The sequence below is a fragment of the Aplysia californica genome, unplaced genomic scaffold, assembly GCF_000002075.1.
Source record: "Aplysia californica isolate F4 #8 unplaced genomic scaffold, AplCal3.0 scaffold00353, whole genome shotgun sequence".
Lineage (NCBI taxonomy): Eukaryota > Metazoa > Mollusca > Gastropoda > Aplysiida > Aplysiidae > Aplysia > Aplysia californica.
Window position 1 is genome coordinate 682,056 of NW_004797623.1, and position 14,545 is coordinate 696,600.

Sequence of the window (14,545 nt, forward strand, 5' to 3'; positions counted from 1 at the left end):
GGGGGGTGGTATCTGAGAAAGAGCACATCGACATGATAGCGACCGTAAGTCGTGCCCGAACGAAACTTCCAGCTTTGCAGACGTAACGCTGAAATTAATATTGTAAATACCCGTGTAAATGTCGTATAACATATTTACAGATTTTTTTTGTATGTCTGTCCGTCCTTATTCACATAATAGATTTGTTGCAATAACACTTGATGGCACTTGCAAGACCAAATTGAGTCGATAGTGCCGTAAAACATCTTACTTAATCAATCAAAAGTGGACGTAACGGACATCGGTCCGATCACAATCTGTATGTCCGTGTGACAGTTTCGTGTGACACTGATTCCTTTTTTTTTTCTCAGTGCCCGAGGAGGCGGAGAGAGGACGCTTGTGTTTCTTGTGCGAGAGAGTCGTGCAACGTCTGGAGCAGCTGCTGCAAGAGAGCTCCCCGGTAAGCCCTTTGGATATGGAGTCGGACTGAACAAGAAAGTTTTTAAAATCCAGTTAGGGATTGTGGGCCCCTAAAAATGGTTTGGGATGAAAACTGGGATCATCCCTAATTGTATTTCCTGAACAATTGTCCAAAAACATGTATGCGTTTCTGTAAAATAAGTGTTAAAAAATTTTAGAGCCGGGTGGAAGAGACTTTGGAGAAAATGTCTTAAAAGCATGTTTTACCGCTTATATGCTTCAGTTTCTGCTGTGAATATTACGTTGTGGCCATGTTTTGGTTTAAAATGCTTTTCTATATGGGCCGTTTTCTCTATTTTCCACGCTTCCTTTTTCTGCTTTTCCTATTTTAATTTAAATTTTCATGTTTGCACCACGGAGGAATTTTAACTACGTGTTTAAAAATTGATAAACGGCTTCACAAGGCCTTAATAAAAAATTCGACTCCAAAGCTTTAAAAATCTTGCCTCGTTTTTTATTTGCCGGAATTTTTTTTTCTACTGTAGACTTATCAAATTTGTTAACATTGTTTTATCAACAGGCGCAGATTGATAGTGGCCTAGACAGGTTGTGTGACTTCGCCCCCGGTCCCTTGAGGCCTAAGTGTGAGAACTTGGTCCAACAACGTGGGTCACTTCTGGTCCAACTGCTGCAGCATATTCCTAAAGACCGTCTGTGCGTCCTCATTTGCCGCTCCAACAACGCTGAAAACTAGATCTAGAGGTACCTCTGGGGCGTTCCGATAATTGTTGAGAATAAATCTATTCTTTTCTTCTCTGGATCTAGGCGTAATCCTGGGTCTTTCCAGTGACTGTTTAGAATATTCGTTTCTTCTCTGGACCTAGGCGTAATCCTGGGTCTTTCCAGTGACTGTTTAGAATCTTCGTTTCTACTCTGGATCTAGGGGTTATTCTTGGGCTTTCCAATAGTTTAGGGGGTGAATGTTTCTTTGTTTACGCTTTCATATTTTTGTCCTCGGTATTTTCTCGAGCGCCTTGACTTTCGCTAGGGCCCTGGATCCTGCTTGGGCAAAGCCCAATTATTTTTTTTAATCGAAAAAATCTGGGTCTATTTTGTCATGTGCAGGATTCTAAGTGGTGCTCTGTTCAATGCTTTTTTTCTCTCTGGAAATTTCCTTTTTTTTTTCATTTGAGCTCCCCCCCCCCATATCGCTGAAAACTGTTACCATTTGGTTGCTTTAAGCACAAGGGGCTATCCCGTAAGACGATGTTTTAAGAAAATCAAAGGTAAGTAAAAGTTTTTGGACCCTTGTTCAGTTTCTCTATAACCAAACAATAAATATACACACTAATGAAACTTCTCCTATAGGTAGGAAAATGCCCACTTTTGGTGAAGGTCAATATTTCTGGAAACCCCCGAAATCTACGTTGCCCGCTTGTCCTTAAAAGTGCAAATTTATTAACATTATTTGCATTCCTGTCTTTTAATTACTCGTGTGAGTCGGAAGTCCGATAAAGTGCTTTATGCGCTTCACATACATGTACTCGTATCAATAGTACTATTAACTTGGAGGCTTGTTCAATCGATCAAATCATTTTGTCTTTAAAAACTTATATACGAAGTAGATATACAGTATCGCATTGTTACCTGCACTTAAAATTAGCACTGCATACATACAGATGACTGTTTGCGTATGGGGGATTAATGCGACTATGCTTTATTACATTGGACAAAGTACACTAATTGACTAATAAAAGCAGTAAATGTTCCTGTATAAATTAGTATACACTTTTGCCTACCCCTTGTATGTTGCGTCGACCCTTCACGGACACATTTCTACATTTCTGGTACAGGAAGATTGTGAGCCCCTGTTGTGAGCTGGAGGACCAGGTGTGTATAGTTGTCGCGGGAATTGGTCTCCACGAAGTTTGGCCACGCCAGGGAGGGCGTCCAGGCCATGTCCACATGGGTGACGTCACAAGACCTCGTCCCATCGGTCACTCTGTTCGTCCGTTGGTGTTACATTTCTTGCCACAGCAGGCCCACGTCTTCCCCGGTCTCTGTTGACGTATTGTGTCGACCATTGTTGGCTGGTTGTTTTATGATGTAGACAACTGTTGTATTTGTTGTAGACAACTGTTGTATTTGTTGTAGACAACTGTTGTATTTGTTGTAGACAACTGTTGTATTTGTTGTAGACAACTGTTGTATTTGTTGTAGACAGCTGTTGTATTTGTTGTAGACAGCTGTTGTATTTGTTGTAGACAGCTGTTGTATTTGTTGTAGACAGCTGTTGTATTTGTTGTAGACAGCTGTTGTATTTGTTGTAGACAGCTGTTGTATTTGTTGTAGACAGCTGTTGTATTTGTTGTAGACAGCTGTTGTATTTGTTGTAGACCGCTGTTGATGTAGCTCTATTATTTTAGAAAGTTGTAGACCATTTGTGCTTTTATGAAGTTGATCACTGGATTTCACGTTCATCAGTGTCTTTCTTCGTCTCTACTTTGCCTTGCAGCACTTGATCAGACTTGTACAGGACTACGTACAAAAGGAGAAACTCTGTCAAATTACAGAATGTTTAGACGATTTGTATGTCGTCCTTGTTCAGCTTGCTTAGAATTTCAAATGTTATTCACAACCCTCAATGGTATATTGATGGTACGGTATGTACTAAAAAAAAACTTACATAAAATGTAATTCTGGTAATTACATTTTTTTTTTTTTGTCTACCAATCCATGGAATTGGTATGAAAATGTGTCCTCATCAAACGAATAAAAAAAAATCTGAATAAAACTTGAAAAGCGTTAATTGAATATCTTCCAGTTTTTCAATATATAAATACCACCCCTCATCATCACTCGCCATTTAGATCTATATTTAACATGTCCTTCTCTCATATCCTTGATATGCATCTAAGCCTGTAGGTTACACCTGGGTTCGTTATACACCATTGGATACCACCATACACACCTTTCCCACCATTAGATGGCATCAATCTCGTATAAATGGGCGATGGACAAAAAGACAGTTGTATACGGAGAAAAGCCAAGCGGAAACTGGTTCGGTCGCAATGCCAAATCTACGTTGATTTTCTTGTACGTGCCGAGAAAACTGAACTGAGTACATTCCTTTTCTTCTCCGCTCCTTTTCGTTTCCAGCCTGACCCATTTCCCTGATCGACATAAAAATGGGAGAAACGAATGTGACATGTTTTGTCTCCGCTCGTTATCCGGAAATGATCTTCTGGGTGAAGTTTTAAGGGATGAGGAAAAATGTTTCCTACATTCGGATACGACCTGAAACTTTTCAAATCCTTCCATCTCATGACATCCAACTTGCTCCACATAGAGCTAGCACACTGCAGGTGACTTTAGCAAAGCCAACAGGCAAACAGATGGTTTAAGTTAAACTTTAACACTTTGTCATCATATTTTGGGGATCATCCAAAGAAACTGAGTGGTAAACATCGCCAATCGGCGTGATGAGGCTATACATTTTGATAATTTTACATTGATCTAGATGAAATCTAGATCAAGATGTTATTTTTAAAAGAACTTTTCATGTTTCCCGCCCGGCGTTCTTCTTCACCCCCCCCCCTTCTGTCTGATTTTTTTTTCTTCTATTTCTTTTAAAGCTAGGCCAGCGGCAATAAATAAACTGCCATCTTTGCTCTTGACCCCCGCCTCGAGTCGCACCACCAGTCACCTCTTTCAGTCTTTGTCTTTGTATTTTCACTGTCGCGCTCTGCTGTGCCCGCTCAAGCAGTGTGGCCAGAGCCTAGGTCAACATTCCGTGTCTGTCTTTAAAACAAGACTATTTTCTATTAATTTTGGTATCGTTGGCCTACCCTAGAACAGGTAATTTTTAAAATGGAAGGACTTCCGTAACAAGCGACCACGCCATCCAAATTGAAAATTAGAATATATATTTTTTTTTAAAGTTCTGGCTGGGCTTATGGCTGACGACACTACACGGTCAAACTGAAATGCTGCTTGGGACATTCCAACCCACCAGTCTTGTCATGTGTTGGGCTATTTTGGTGGACACAACCAGACGGAATTGTCATGGATTGCTTAGGTGAAAACCAGTGCGCCATTTCAACTACCGACTAGCAAAGAAAGTAGTTTTTTGGGGGTTTTTTTCGGTAAGTGTTTTACTGCGCTGGCAACTGCAAATGAGGTCATATGAGCGCGCGGGACACACCAAACTTTTTCAATAGGTTAAGAAATTTTGAATTTTGCCCGGATGGCGGTCGAAGCCTACTCTTATCGATTTTCAGACCACAAGGGATCTTTAACTGCGCAACTTGCACACGGGTCCTCCGAGATTTTCCCCCCTTGTCCGAGAAGGCTAGATGTAGGTCTTTCTTACCAGAAGATTAGGGGTGTGGCAGAAAGACAGCTGTAAGGAGTCGAGGAGTAACAGTAGAAAGGCTGCAGAAAGAGTCAGGAGCCCAGAGGAGGGGGTAAATGAGGTGAGGGGGTGGGGGCAGAAAGGGGAGACGAAAGCAGACGACAGAATATTGCTAGAGAGTAGGAAAGGAGGTGAAAGGAGACAATTTTAGAGAAGAAAACTTTTCGGTCGCTACCCGGATTCGAACCCGGGACATTTGAATGAGAGGCCAACACCTTAACCTCTAGGCCACGAGAGCCCCCTAAAATTGTTTGAGTAAAATGGAAGAGGAAATACAAAGCACACACGCTCGGGCTTTGCAAAACCCGCTGTCTACACAACACTTTACTCTTATTTTATGATCTCTTATACTGCGTGGTGTCGAGGAGAGATTCAGTTCTCGGACATCGGCCAGGTGTGTTGCTTTTCCGATCGACATAGTGTGCCTTTGAAGGATGTCTTTGACTCCATCGATCCATCTTTTAATTAGTCTTCCTTTCGCTCCCAAGCCATCGAATCGCATCTTGTAGACCTTTGAGGCTGGCAGTTGTGGCCCTATTCTCATTACGCGTCCAAAACATCCTCTCGATATATTTCGATTCGACGCTCACTTATTGTTTGATGCCTTCGTTCTTTTACACTGGTAACTACACCCAGTAAATAACGTCTCGACAGAATCATGCTTTCAACATTCCCATCCATTCTTCGGTGATTCCTTTTGATGATATCACTAATATGTGTTTCATTCTTGATGAGTTTTGTTGTTAAAACCGGATAAGTCTTTTATGTTCCCTCCTGTTACCCACTTTCTCTTGTTACCCACGTTTCCCTCCTAATACCGCCCCTCTTTACGTTCATTAAAAAAATCTTGAACTTTGTTTTTAAAAAGTAAGTGTGGGACTAGCTTCACCTTACTGCTAAAAGTAAAAAAGTAAAAGGAATAGAAACCCATATGATCACAACGTGTTTGATCTTTGAGTGAGAATCACCAACTGAAACTCTAACATTTTCACTGATCTTTAAATTTGGCACTTAAATCCGAAATAATTTTGCGTGGATTGTTGAACTGAAGTGCTTTTTAAATTGTTTTCCTGATGAATAGACCTAGTTTCACCAACATATAGTGCATTAACCCCCCCCCCATCTATTCCAGTAACACAGCTCTATGATTTTTGTTGGTATCAGGAGAGAACTTTTTACTAGGACTCTAGCCCAAAAGTTGCCGTGACGCTCTAATTTGACGGAATTAAGCTCAGAAATTTCACATTTATGTCTATAGATGGTTGATTAATTTCTTAAATATTAGATCTATTTCCAAACTTTTCATAACAATTTTCGAAAAAATGAGAATCTAAAATGTGACAATTTTTTGAAAATGACTCATATAAAAACCTCACAGAAGGAACAGAGGAAAAGATAATTATGTTTAGTTTTAGTAGAGGTTTTATGGCACTCGCAACTGCACAAGGTCATATGAGCGCCAGAAGATTGGAGGTGTTACAAGAGAGTAACAAACATAAAAAAGAAGAAGGGGAGATAAGGACGATAGATATTTGATAGGAAAGAAGGAGCAAAACACCCACCAAGAGAATTATGAAAAAATCTCACAGAAACAACAGAGGAAAAGAGAAGAAGTAGAAACAATAGAGGAAAAGAGAATTATCTAAAAACCTCACAGAAACAATAGAGGAAAAGAGAATTATATAAAAACCTCACAGAAACAACAGAGGAAAAGAGAAGTATTAAAGACCTCACAAAAACAACAGGATAAGAGAAGAAGTAAAAACAACAGAGGACAAGACAAGTATATAAAAATCTAAAAAAAGCAACAGATGAAAAGAGTATACAAAGACCTCATAAAAATAACAGAGGACAAGAGAAGCAGTAGGACCTCTCTGTCGCACTCTCCACCTACATAATATACCAGCATTCACTCACAAAGTTGTTAAAAAAAGCACTCCAAAAACCACCGCAATTCAAGAATGTACACAGATATTTACTTCTGAAACATGTGCAGATGTCAACAGGAAATGTTCATCCAGTCATATATTCTGAAACTAATTTAATAATAAATGTACAAAGGATCTTTTGGTCTCTGACAGAGGGTAATCCATATATACATATACTGAACAACGGGGAGGAGGAAATATGTGGCAGAACACTGGTTCCAAATACTTGACCAAATACAAGACAACAAATACACTGGTCACTCATTCATTGATTGCTTCAACCCTGTCACTTGGGGGGAGGGGGGGGGGGAAGATACACATTCTTAGTAATCTTAGTGATAATAGAAAGACAGAGTCACTCCGTAAAATAGCCTTCCCCCACTGAGGAATTGAACTCCCGTCCTTTTTTTATTCACTGGTGAATAGTTTAACCTTTTCATCAGAAATGCATGTGATCATTCATTCATATTGCAACAACCAATGGAAGAAAAGAAAGATTAAAAAGTGCAAGTGCAACAAAAACAGTGCGCTTGGTCTAACCCCATTCATCTCTTGAACAAATCAATGGTCTATGCTAGCTATGGAAACCCCCAAAGTTGGGCACATTTCTTCTTGTTTCTCTTGCGACCAAAATGCCTTCCAACAGTTATCTTTCCTTCTTTCAGCTATTATCTTTTCTCCCTTCGACCAGCTAGCTGTCCTTGATTCAACCAGCTAGCTGTCCTTGATTCAACCAGTTATCTTTTCTTCCTTCGACCAGCTAGCTGTCCTTGATTCAACCAGTTATCTTTTCTTCCTTCGACCAGCTAGCTGTCCTTGATTCAACCAGTTATCTTTTCTTCATTCAATTTTTCTTCATTCAACCAGTTACCTTTTCTTCATTCACCTTTTCTTCATTCAACCAGTTACCTTTTCTTCATTCAACTTTTCAACCAGTTATCTTTCTTCATTCAACTTTTCAACCAGTTATCTTTTCTTCAATCAACTAGTTACCTTTTCTTCATTCAACTTTTCAACCAGTTATCTTTTCTTCATTCAATTTTTCAACCAGTTATCTTTTCTTCATTCAACTTTTCAACCAGTTATCTTTTCTTCATTCAACTTTTCAACCAGCTATCTTTTCTTCATTCAACTTTTCAACCAGTTATCTTTTCTTCATTCAACCAGTTACATTTTCTTCATTCAACTAGTTATCTTTTGGTCAAACTCCACAGCATTGACTCAGATGAACACAAGTTATACCTGAAAAATGTTCAGCTTTGAAAGATACTTTAATAATTTCTCTATCCCTTCCTTCATGACAAACTGAAACAGATTTTTAAATAAAGAAGAGGATCAAAACAAATTCTCATTCCCAAGCAACACATCCAAAAGAGGACTACGGTACAAAGAGACCAGCTGGGACACCAACAATATTGCAGCCAAGAGTAAGTTTTTGTCCAATTCTCCAGACAGTTCTGTCCACATCTTCAGCGCAAATTGGGCAGAAGAATAAATTGTAAGCTTTCTTCACGTCATATCACACACACAGTAACTTGTTGTACGAGGGTCACCCAGACCAGTAAGGTTTCATAGGGTTCACGGCTTACACTTAGACGAATACTTTTAGCTCTTTACAAGCAAAGACTATGAAACATTTTTCACAAAAATTTAACTTTAGAATTTAAAACACTGCACATTTTGATGGAACTACTAGATCTACTAAACACAAAAGCGCCACTTGATAGGAATGAGCAGGGTAAATAATAATTTAAAAAACAAAACAAAAAAAACCCCAAATGAAGACCACAGAATATAATCCACTATCCGACTATACTTTCGACAGGCTGAACAGAACAAAATTCATTGCGCACCAACAAACAAACAAACAAAGAATACGGAAGAAGCAGTGCATTCCCTTTGGAAAGATTTGTGCTGAGTTGAGCGACAACATTTACTTCTTATATCAAGCAAGCAATCAATCTTGAAAGCAAATAAAATCTGCTTATAATTTGACACAGACAGAAAAACGCTAGTTTGGGCAGTACACACCTGAAAAAAACAGGAAATGAACAGCTGGGTACCAAACACCCCAAAACAAAAATTTTTAATTAAAAAAAAAAAAGTTTGAAAAAAAAATGAAAAAAAATTTCTTGTTAAACACGTCTAAAAGCAGATCTCTACCCTCATTTCCCAGCCCTTGCTACCATCGCAGTCGGCCTACACACGTATACTGCAGTACACAATTATACCGCAGTAAACATGTATACCACATATACCGCAGTACACACACATACCACAGTACACACATATACCACAGTACACACACATACCACAGTACACACATAACCACAGTACACACACATACCACAGTACACACACATACCACAGTACACACATACACCACAGTACACACATATACCACAGTTAATACGTATACCACAGTACACACATATACCACAATACACACATATACCACAGTACACACATATACCACAGTACACACATATACCACAGTACACATGTACATCTCAGTACACAAAGTACCACAGTACACACATATACCACAGTACAAACATATACCGAAGTACACACACAGACCACAGTACAAACATATACCGAAGTACACACACAGTACACACATATACCACAGTACACACATATACTGCAGTAAATACACACGCTGTGATGCTCTATGTGAGTAACCATAACAACTCCAATCTCCCGTGCGGTCAATAATTACTGTCTGAACCCCTCAGCATCCGCACGGCTCCCGGTCTCATACAGATACAAGGCACACCCAAAATTAATTAGAATATAAATTTACGGTAAAACAGTTTCTGTAAAATACCACAACATACGACGTATAATTCGCAACTCCTAACAACAAAAACAAAAAAAAAGAAGAAAAAGCATTAAAAAGCCTTAATAAATATAACCAAAAATCAACATATTCATAATAATAGCACATTTAATTAAAGTAAACAGATGAAAAAAATCACATGGCACATGAAATATCATGTAAATCTGAAAAAACATTTGTTTCGTATCCATTAACAGACATACACATAAAGAAGTAGAGGAAAAAAAAACCCCATTCAAAGTCTCCACAAAAAGAACTAGATTGACACTTCGAGCCCATAAGCCGTTAAACACAAGCAAGACGAGCAATAATTTTAAATCGGCTGCAGTGAATACATCCATCAGCTGCTCCAGCTACATAATCCATTAAAGTTAAAGCTTCGCTGCTCACTCCAACCCATTTCCTCGTCGATTGAGGAGGAGAACCATGAACATAACAACGCACCTGCCGTGTCCCTCTGGTCAGTCCTACAGTCTCTTAGTTTAGTTTTAGTTTGAATTTTACGGCACTTGCAACACAATAAGGTCATATAAGTGCCGAAGATTAGAGGTGTTACAAGTGAGTAACAAACACAAAAAAGGAGGAGGGGAGATAAAGACGACAGATGTTTGATAGGAAAGAAGGAGCAAACCACACCAGAGCACCCGCCAACCACCCACCTAGTCTCTTCATTTAAACAATCCCCGCAGAGTAACAGAACGACTTTCCTTAGACATTAGTTCCATATTTATGACTTCAAAGACAATTTGCACAATTGAATGATCATTTCTTACACTTGAAAGACTTAACTAACTACAACGTAGAGCTTCCTGCAAATCAACGTAAAGTTTTTAATAAACAATGAACCCCATCATTGCAAAGAAGAGACTGAGGAGCAGAGAAAAGATGTAATATCAGGCTGTATCACAAAAAAAAATAATAAATCAGGCAAAAGAATGACAAAGCAAAATTTGTCAAAATAGACACGATATAAAAAAAAGCTCAATATATATAGCACTTTCACGTTTTGCAACCTCAAATTGTGTACAAAAACTTATGTGTCCAGTTCTTGATCTAGCAAGGTAATGACTTTGTCAAGCTCTACTACAAAATGATTAGTTTCAAAGCATAGCATTAGGCATCCTGAGCACTACATTATCCTCACAACCTCACCACAAATGACTCGGCTCTACTCTGGATGAATTCTTTGTGGAGTGCCCACACCAAGACATTTCAGCTCTAACTTTAAGCGCCATGTGTGAGGCAGCGTGGTGGAATCAGGCTCTCGTCAAAATAATCAAAATGAAGACACTTGCATTTTTCTGCAGGTTTGTGAATTTTTATCAAATTTTTGTTTTTTGGCTCAACACCTTTCATGCCCATTAAAGAACTCATTTCTGTGTGGATTTTTCTGAAAAACGTTGATTAAAGGCAAAAAAAATGTACATTTTCAGTTACCACGGACTCTAAAGCTAAGGAAATAACTAATCCTTGGCAGCCATTTTCTCACTAATTTTATCTCTGAAAACAGGTGACCCCCACCTCTTTCATTCGAAAATATCTCGACTTGTATTCCAGATGAATGGATAATTGTTTCATCCAAATAAAGACAAGTGAACAAGCTTTAAGATGATACCAATAACTCTACATGCCCAAAAACTGACGAGAGCCTGATTCCACCACCCTGCCTCACATATGTGGAACAGCTGGGACGCTAAGACAAGAACATACCCCATAACAGCCATCACAATATGTGAGAAACACCAAGGAAGTCTAGGGCAGTCTACACACAACAAAGCAACACACAATCCTTTCACACACTGACGGGCATACTGAACAATGAGCACCGACACACCATCAGAAACGTGCAATCCTGGAATCACAAAGTCTTGCGCCTTTCCACCTTTCTCGTAATTATACGCATAACCGTCTTACAATTACAGTGGGGAAGAACGGTCCCCTTTACGTTGAAGAAAGAGTTAAATCAAATCTCGGTACAGAATAAATACAAAGTTATGAATTTAGTAGTAAACTTGTATATAAAAAAACCCAGCTACTTACATGCAGACATGAAATAATTACCTTTAGATTTTACTAAAAATACAAGTGTAGTTAAGGTAAAGAATCTGTACAATTAAACCTAGCCTCTAATGACAGAACCACAGAAGAAAAGTGTCAACATGGTTGATAATAAAAGTGGAAAACACCATCAGCAAAAAAACCCACTGAACAAAAAGGATGGAAACAGAAACAGAAGGAAACACCGAAATGTGACTACAGAAACAACAAATTCAGCCCTATAATAGAATGAAGTGTGCTTCACCGAAGATATAGATTCTTCCTCAAAACTACTCTGCTTTTATCACAACGATATTTCAGATGATATATAGCTGAGACAACAGTACTAACAACAGATAACAATGAGGAATTACTTCTCAATTACCCAAAACGGCACAGCCAGAGGTGAGAGAAAACTAATAAAAAAAATAAACCTGCCCAATTTTTATATTCCAAAGATTTAAACAAACAAATTGCCAAGATTTTTACTTCTCTGTGAATGGGGAAATGTATGAAACAAATCATGAATTTCTTGACCCCCCCCCCCCCCCCCCCCCCCCCCCGAAAAATCCCCCAACCATAGCAATACAGAAGCAGATTAATTATCAACAACAGCAAGAGAGTTTTCCTGTATACCACAGGGTCAGTATTTTGGACAGGAGAAAACTCGGAGAAGGAAAGCAGAAACCTCTTCTCCCTCGATACGCGTCTCACGATTTTCATTTTCACTATAACAGTGCTGTTGTCAAACCTCTGAGGCTACGGCCGTTCAATAGAAGATATCCACGACAAGCGTACATACAAACAGCACAGCTGTAGTAGTAGTATAGGGTTTTACGGTGCTCGCAACTGCGTAAGGTCATATGAGCGCGCAGCACAGCTGTATTTCCCTTTGTTCGTCTTTGAAATGTACTGGAAACAACAGTCCTTATTTCTTTCAGACAAAAAAATATAGAAAGAAAATAAAATAGAAGAGAAAACAAATATCCGGTCTGGGTTTTAAATCCAACATTTCAGACGACGTAAATAAAACGATCAACGTCCACGCTTAGAAAAACGCATGCAACCCTCAGTAAAGATTTCTTCTTGCATCTTCTACAGAGACCGCTATAATTCTGTCTCTTGCAAGCCGGAGGTAAAGGAAAACAGAAAGATCATAGAGAAAAAGTAACTGTCAAAGTATAGACAAAAGTTGTTAAAAATCTAAATTCACACAAGTGTCTATTGATTAAGAGATAATCATGTCAGGGAAATGACACAATTTCTTCTCTTGTTTGCTATAACACTCAAAACATGAAAAAAAAGGACAAAAAAAAACAACAAAAAACAGTTTACTAAATGGAGGTTTAAATAATAAAGACTAAATTAGATATATACCTATATCCTGATTCAATTAAACAAATGGTTATCAACACTGTAACAAATAAGTAATCATTGCTTATTTCTGAAAATTGATTGCACACAAAGACAAAAGGTTTGAAACGTTTTCTTTGATGCATCCTTTCTTGTACTTCAACTAAACAAGCCAAGAACTCAGATTCATAATTGAGTTAACAGACATGCCCTTTTAGAAAATATGAAAGAAAATGGCCAGATTAGACATTACTCATACCATGTTAACACTGAATATTACAGTGCTCTGTATATATATATATATATATATATATATTTATACATACACACACACACAAACACGCGCGCGCACAAATGTTCATGCAAACATATACACAGGCCAACTAAAGAAGCTTTGAGTGAGTGAGGATGCTAACAGAGACATGTACCACCACTACGACTGTGGGATTTCACAATGCAAACAGAGGGTTTTCGTCTTCGTCTTTCTTTAAAGTGCGAGTGGTCCGCGCCGGCTGCTGGCCCGTCTGGGCGGCGATGCTGGGCAGGTCATCCGACGCCGTCGCTCTCTCCGACAGGAACCTGTCAAACTCTGAGTGGAGAGGAAGAAGACAAGGAAAGAAACAAGTTATCACTACACTGCACTGGCTGACTACAAACACAACAAAAAAAACCCAAAAACAGATTATATAACCCCTGCTGCAGGAAAATTAGGCAGGCTACTCAACAATGCTGTTCCGCTCAGCCCTACTGCTATTACACTCATCATCGCTGCTGCAGGGAAGTTAGGTACTAAACAATGTTTTTCCGCTCACCCCTGCTACAATCACACACGCTCCTACTAGTAACAGAGACATAGACGATACGACTGTGTCTACAAATAAAAACAACGGATTCCTTCACGCCAAACAGAAGTACAACGGCACACTGACGGTCATAGAGTGCTGGACACGAGAGAAGCACAGACAAAAATATTCCAGAGGGATGAGACAGAAGTAGGACCTACCAGTTGCGCTCTTCAACCGCCCGCTCTGACAAAATGAAAGGAGAAGCAATGAATAATTACGACTGTGATTGATTAAGGCAGAACTTCCACATTGTCAAATAGCCATATAGTGAAATAGCCACGTTGTGAAATAGACACATTGTCAAATAGCCACATAGTGAAATAGTCACATTGTGCCACATTGTGAAATAGTCACATTGTCCAATAACCACGTTATGAAATAGACACATTGTGAAATAGTCACATTGTGAAATAGTCACATTGTCCAATAGCCACGTTGTGAAATAGACACATTGTGAAATAGTCACATTGTGAAATAGCCACATTGTGTCAGGGACAGGAAAAATTACAACAAAACGTCACGACTGGAGAGAGAAGAGGTGGGCATCACAACGATGGCACGGCTACAGAAGTAAGTGGGGGAAGTATGGGGGAGGGCTTGGTTTAATTTGGTATGAGGGGTTGGTCTAATTTGGGGGGAGGGAGGGGAGCAGTATGAGGGAAGAGGTTGGTTCAGGGGGGACGGGGTTGGTACGATGGGCAGTATGGAGGAGGGTGTTGGTTTGGTT

General features: G+C 39.2%; 2 protein-coding genes and 1 long non-coding RNA gene across 10 annotated transcripts in view; 1 reads left to right on the forward strand and 2 right to left on the reverse strand.

Annotated features, from left to right (window-relative positions):
* The window catches only part of LOC101845481, a 3,746-nt gene extending 1,158 nt beyond the window's left edge, over positions 1-2,588 (forward strand). The window contains exons 3-5 of the mRNA XM_005102994.3: positions 351-439; positions 980-1,161; positions 2,253-2,588. Of these exons, the coding sequence (XP_005103051.1) occupies positions 351-439; positions 980-1,153 (263 nt within the window). The 3' untranslated portion in view covers positions 1,154-1,161; positions 2,253-2,588. The remainder of the gene's footprint in view (positions 1-350; positions 440-979; positions 1,162-2,252) is intronic.
* Positions 2,589-6,767: 4,179 nt separating this feature from the next.
* Positions 6,768-9,157, reverse strand: LOC106012375. 3 transcript variants are annotated; one of them, XR_004858776.1, is made up of 2 exons: positions 7,913-9,157; positions 6,768-7,765 (listed from the first exon to the last, which is right to left on the reverse strand). It is a non-coding gene; the product is annotated as an uncharacterized LOC106012375 (long non-coding RNA). The 3 variants fall into 3 exon arrangements; XR_001185010.2 differs by having other exon boundaries at positions 6,768-7,827; XR_004858775.1 differs by having other exon boundaries at positions 6,768-7,796; positions 7,913-9,078.
* A 2,313-nt stretch (positions 9,158-11,470) lies between these two features.
* The window catches only part of LOC101846012 (TOM1-like protein 2), a 40,249-nt gene continuing 37,174 nt past the window's right edge, over positions 11,471-14,545 (reverse strand). For 5 of the 6 annotated variants that reach the window (XM_013085187.2, XM_005102995.2, XM_005102996.2 and 2 more), the window contains one exon: positions 11,471-13,562. In XM_013085187.2, the coding sequence (XP_012940641.1) occupies positions 13,423-13,562 (140 nt within the window). In that variant the 3' untranslated portion in view covers positions 11,471-13,422. Of the gene's footprint in view, positions 13,563-13,976; positions 14,002-14,545 lie in introns of all 6 variants that reach the window. The other variant, XM_035970983.1, reaches the window with a different exon arrangement.